We start from the raw sequence: 6,389 nt of genomic DNA on the forward strand, positions 1-6,389 counted from the left end.
CAGACAGCACTGCTCAGACAGACAATTTCATAGCGAGTTGGACTCGTCATTTCAGTTGAAGGGGATTAAACAGCATATGATGAACTAATTAACATTATCGAAACCGGAACTAAAAAATGACTGTCCCCATGTACAATACTGCTTTCTTTGTTGAATAACCGATACTTGAGCACGAAAACTAATTAAAATAAGCTGTTAAAAAATCAATTAAAATTCAGTTTTTCCCCCTTCACTCGTTCCTTTAAGCATGCTAGTTAATACTTTGAATAAAACTTGAAAAAAGAAACACATGAACAACATGCGTATTAAACATGATCAGTATCAAAATTATTTCGATGAGTTATAGCTGGCGTGCCAATCGAGTCAGTATTTATGCATCTCGATTAATTATTCAACAGAAATATATAACCAGGAAATTATTAACACATGCGCGCTAACAGTGGCGTAGAGCAATATCTAAGGGAGAAAAGAATAATTAAGGAGAAAAAAAGGAAGAAAAAAAAATTAACACTTGTGTGTCACATTAATACCCACATTTAACCATGAATGTTAAATTTCATGTATGTACATGAAATATATGAATTTCAGATAAACATAATCGAAACCAAACGAAAAAATGCTTATAATTTCCATGATATAATAATTAATAGAAACAAATAAAGTACATAGCTTTGTATTAGTTTTCAATAATTAATGATAAAGTAGAAAATTGTGTAAGAAAAACTCATGAAATTAATTAATTTAATTACAATAATTAATCCACAGCGCTTTCACGAAGATATCCATGCGCTATGTTTGAAATCTAGGATACAATCTGTTTACATTCCCCCCAGAGAGATATTTCTTATTTGCAGATTATTGTGTTATGCAATAACAGTGGTGATAATCGTAATTTTTAACACATATTTCTTGGTAGGTATGGAGCTATTATTATAATGATTTCGAGAAAAAAAACAAAACTCTTTTAAACCGCATTTAATGAACTAATTAACATGATATGAACCGGAACTAAAAAATTGACTGCTCCCATACTGCTTTTTTTTTTTGGTTGAAAAACCGATAAGCACGTATGAAAATTAATTGAAATAAGCAATTAAAAGAAATTAGTCAAAATTCATTTTTCTCCCCTTCACTCATTCATTTAAGCATGCTAGTTAATACTTTCAATAAAACTTGAGAAAAAGAAACACGAACACACACATATGCGAATTAAACATGATCAGTATTAAAATTATTGGAATAATACATAAACTATAGATGGAGTACCAATCAAAGTCAGTATTTATGAATCTCGATTAATTATTCAACAGATGTATATATAATCAGGACATGATTTACACACATGCGCGCTAACAGTGGAGTAGAGCAATATCTGAGGGGGAGAAAAGAATAATTAAGGAGAAAAAATGTTTTTTGACATGTGTTTACATTAATATCCACATTTAACAATGAATAATTAAATTTCATGTGTGTGTACATTGAAATATAAATTCCAGATTAATGTTATCTAGACTATGCGAAAAAAAAATGTTTGTAATTTCGAAACCTTATATATTTAAGAAGAAGAAGAAGAAAAAAAATTATAGCTTTTCTTTGTATTATTTTTTTGAAAATTAGTAGTAAAGAGTAGAAAATTGCGTAAAAGAAATCTGTAAATTAATTTAGTTTAATTAAAATAATTAACACACGACGCTTTTCACGAAGATATCCATGCGCCATATTTGAAATCTAGGATACGATCTGTTTACATTCCCTCAGAGAGAGATTTCTTATTCCCAAATTTATGCATTATAAATTAGTATTAATATAAGAAATATATATGTATTAAAAAAAAAATTATTTTCCGTAAAAAAATTTACTAAATTTAAATTAAAGACAAATTTATTAACAGCGTTGTCCGCGTATGTGGAAAAAAGCAACGCCGATGAAAAAGCAACGGACATTTTGAAAAACCCACTTCACTCGACGTTGAAAGGAGAGATCATTTTCTCCTAGGAATAATTACGATTTATTATCAATAAATTAGACGTACGAATAAATTATTTCATCGCCAGAACGATTTACGTCGATGAAATCACACGGAAAAATTAAATTAAATTCCGTTAAATTTAATTTTAAATTCCATCGCTTTGCTTTGATGTCGGTGAATCAAGCCTCGATTCTCGAGAGCCGAGGAGCCCCAACGCGAATTATACGAGTAGGTGACTCCCTAACGCTAATTATATATCACATTAAAAGACTTATAGCACGTGCAAATAACGGACCGAAACAACAAAAATTAATTTGTTGCAACTCGGTTGCAAATTGGATAATTTGCAAAATTGCAAATGCATTTTTCGCATCGGAGCAGCCTCCCAGATTTTCCGACGCAGCCATCTTGTTTTTAAGGCGAAAACCCGACGAACGCGACCAGAGGAACGGAACTTTCAACACGACGCAGTTCGAAAAATAACGTCCACGCGACTTGGATTTTGAACTTTTCGGACCTGGGCCGACCTGTACTAAGTTAACTTGTCGGTTAGTTGATTGCAAATAAAAGTTTTGGGGCGAATACGGGCGGAAAAATGGGATCGAATATCGGGCGAAAACGCGAGGAGCTCGGCTTCCTCGAAAATGTAGATGCACTTTTCGCTCTGAGAAGGGAGGTCACCGCAGTGACAACGTTGATTCGTGGCTTTAATATCGAATTTTCGGCCGTTTCCCGACCTTTCAACACATAAAAACCTTATATCCACGAATTCCCTCGGTTCCGTGCATTGTTTTGATACTAAAAACTCGATTTAAGAGCGTTTATAAATATTTTAATCCCCGTAAATAATTTCGGGTGTCTCATCACTGGATGCTATGGAGTGTGCTACTAACATCCGAAATGATGGCACATTTCTCGCGTTCTAATTTATCTTTTCGGAAAATTCGAACTGTCCCGCGAAGCTACTATTCTCTACTTCCAGCACGGCGAGTTTCAATTTTTTACGTGGAATTTAACTATTTGAAAAATGCGAAAATTATGGACAACTAATAATTGACGAGTATAGTTCAGCTGCGATTCTCGGCTTTTGCTTTATTGTCCGATTTGTTTTGCGGGTTTTTTTTGGTACGGATCGAAAGCCCAGAATCACAGCTTTAAGGTGGTGCCACGTTTTTCACCGTGGCGCGATTTTTTAGGAAATTACGGGCACTTCTTTCGAGGCAAGAAACACATTTTCGGTGATGTTGGTCCCGCAGTTATCGTTTTCGTGGCCTTCCGCGCGCTCCCAAAGTTTACAGCTCTCTCCGACGTTCGAGTAGCCTCTATAAGTATAGGCTGGTTTTTCGGAGCGCGTCATTCGCTTTTGAATCGTTGCCTTGTAGTAGCGCGTGCTCCTCGTCACTCGTTGTTTACGTTTTTTTTTTGCGGAGTTTAATTTTTAACGTAGTTGGATTTTGTTTTTACGGACATAGTCATCGACATGGCCGAAACCGAAGCTGCTGCGGCGTCCGCTGCCACGACCCCGAAGAAGACCAAGGGTGCCAAAGGCGCGTCCAAGCCCAAGAAACCGAAAGCTGACAAGACCCATCCCAAGGTGTCCGAGATGGTCAACACCGCCATCGGGGACCTGAAGGAGAAAGGTGGTTCGTCTCTGCAGGCCATCAAGAAATACATCTCCAGCCACTACAAAGTCGACATGGAGAGGCTGTCCCCGTTCATCAGGAAGTACCTCAAGAACGCTGTTGTCAGCGGGGCCCTCCAGCAGACCAAGGGCAAAGGTGCCAGCGGCTCCTTCAAGATCAGCGGCTCGAAATCCGACAAGCCCAAGAAGGCTGCCGAAGCCAAGCCCAAGAAACCCAAGGCGGCACTGAAGAAGGCGACAGTCAAGAAAGCCGCAGCCAAGAAGCCAGCAGCGAAGAAGGCTAAGAAACCAGTCAAGGCTGCATCTCCGAAGAAGAAGGCTGCGAAACCCAAGGCGACTAAGGCCAAAAAGCCCAAGTCTCCAGCGAAAAAGGCTTCCAAAGCCAAGAAGTGAACTGTCCACGTGAGACGAGACAGACTTTGTACATAGGCTTCATCTCTTCATCATCATGGACTTGTTATCTCCTGTAGTTCGTCATCGACTCCAAAAAATGACTCTAAACCATTGTATCTTCCATCGTCATTTCTCTCTTCGATTCATGAGGTATTTACCTTTTTTTTCCTCTCGTTTTCCCGTTTATTAACTGAAGCACGTTTTAAAATATAAGTTCAAATTTATGTTGCACAAACTCGTATAAAAAAAATTTCAGCACGTGATGTGAAAATGTATATTTGGTGTGTCACGTCACATAAATATGATTGCTATGCAGTCGTAGAAAATAAGCTATAAAATTATTCTACAGAGAGACGAAAATGTGATTATATATATTTCAACAGGTTGAATATGAAAAGTTCGTTATTACTTTGCAGCTAAAATTATGGCGTATTTTCATTTTAAATTCAGAGCTGCTTTAATGAATCTCAAATCTATTTCTTGCAAATTTGTGACCGATATTTAGCATGATATAAGAAATTCTGATGGAACGTGTAATTAGATTCAGTTTCGGTGTTAAAAAGTAGAAAAAAATTGAATTGATTATTAGTGCAGTTAAAACTGTGAATAGGATTATTGATTTGATTAAGCCAGGGCTTGACAAATCCCAGGTCGTTGTGGTGGCTATAAAATCTGCATTGGCACCTGAAATTTGCGATATGTAATTGCTACATCAAAGTTTACGAACGGTATAAAATTTTCTGATTTCATAAGGATGTGTCTTCCAACATGAAAGGGGTGATTAGGTTTTGGAAAACTTGAAACAAAAACATTATTAAGGATAAATTTTTAAGTGGGGCGGGAAAACTATGTTAGGCTCCTAAGAAATTTGTCTGGCACCTAAATCTTTTTTTTGATTTGTCAAGCCCTTGACTAAGCTTCGTTTTCTATTTTCTTCAATATGTATGTTTCAGTATACAGTCGAACCCTGATTGATTTCCACCATTTATTTTTCTGAATTCTGACACTACGATGAGTTAGGCACGATATTGAATCATGGTTTAGCACGTGTAAAGTCTAGAGATGGAAGATTTGTTTGTTGAAATTTTCTGGCGCTAAGCGGGTTTGGCAAGATATCGGGGTTTTGAACTGTAACTCATTGGTGTATGTTTCTTCTTTAAATTGCAATGTTTCTCTCCCTGTGAATTTTTTTGAGCGTTCAAATTGAATGTTCGTCTTAGCCATATTGTTAATATACATATATATAGCCTAGATATATTTTCTTCTTTATTATGGTTTCGTATATTGACCAATCAAGATTATTGGTGTGCATGGTATATATGTGAGGAAAAAATGGTTTTGATTAGTTGATCAAATGTGCAGGAATAACAGGTTTTTTTTTCTGTTCAAGCAGTAATGGTTAAAATACTTGGATTTCATTCTAATGAATACAGTAATATGCTAAAGCGTAGATTATTGGTTATTATTGCAGATCAGTTGGTGTGCGGAAATGAATATTTTACGATAACTGTATTACATACAGGCAGTAAATTTATGTTGTTTTTTTTCAATCGTTCAAAATTTTCTCTAGAGCGATAAAAAAAAAAAATTGAAATACCTGTTGATTGTTTTATTCATCCTGTATTGTAAATAGCTGCACATCAATAAACCGCTGTCATTGTTTTTTTGAAAATGAATTCCTTATCAATTTATTCAGTTTTTAAAATTATTTTGTTTATGCTGCTCATATGCACTGAGTATTTTGAATTTCAGGAATGCTTACATTTACAGTCGAAAAAGCAGTTATATGAATACTCCGTGATGAACGAGGGTGGAAATCAGTAAAAGTTTGATGCGTTTGGATGTCTTATAACTAAATCACAGTGTTCTGAGTGATTTGTACTGTTAACAAGCTAATATTGAATATTGGCTAGAACAATAACAATAAATCCTTTACAACAGGACTTTTGACTTTTTCAGACCATAGTGACCTTTTTTCATGCTGGCAGATATGCTGCTGTAAATTCCAAATATTTTGCGCTACTCTCAGCCTGCAATTTAGTAACCACACAAATAAAATTCTGCGCCAATACCAATATTTTAGTTGCTCTGGGATTTGTACATCCCTGCTCTACTCCACTGATATTTTTCAAGTCTTGTTTGGAAATGTCTATACTCTAATGCTAAAGTGTTGCCTCTCGATATAACAATAATCCCTCTAAAACAATCATTTTTCTTGGTCCACAGTGTATATCAACGTTTCACTGTGCAAACACTCGTTTATTGTGATCACTTGGATTTTTTTTTTTTCAAATGTCTGATTTTGATAGCTTTTCAGTTTTAATTAACAATGGATAAGATACTGTTGAGAAATATATATTAGTTGCATTTAATAAGAATACATTG

General features: G+C 35.5%; 1 protein-coding gene across 1 annotated transcript; it reads left to right on the forward strand.

The window, feature by feature from the left end:
* The first annotated feature begins 3,228 nt into the window (after positions 1-3,228).
* LOC149076221 (histone H1-II-like) lies at positions 3,229-5,676 on the forward strand. Its single transcript, XM_089243783.1, has one exon. The coding sequence runs from the start codon at positions 3,450-3,452 to the stop codon at positions 4,002-4,004; it is 555 nt and encodes a 184-aa protein (XP_089099909.1). The 5' UTR covers positions 3,229-3,449; the 3' UTR covers positions 4,005-5,676.
* The last annotated feature ends 713 nt before the right edge of the window (positions 5,677-6,389 follow it).

This window comes from Pholcus phalangioides, unplaced genomic scaffold (assembly GCF_987345545.1).
Source record: "Pholcus phalangioides strain wild (caught in Gottingen) unplaced genomic scaffold, Ppha-v1.0 ptg000015l_1, whole genome shotgun sequence".
NCBI classification, from domain to species: domain Eukaryota; kingdom Metazoa; phylum Arthropoda; class Arachnida; order Araneae; family Pholcidae; genus Pholcus; species Pholcus phalangioides.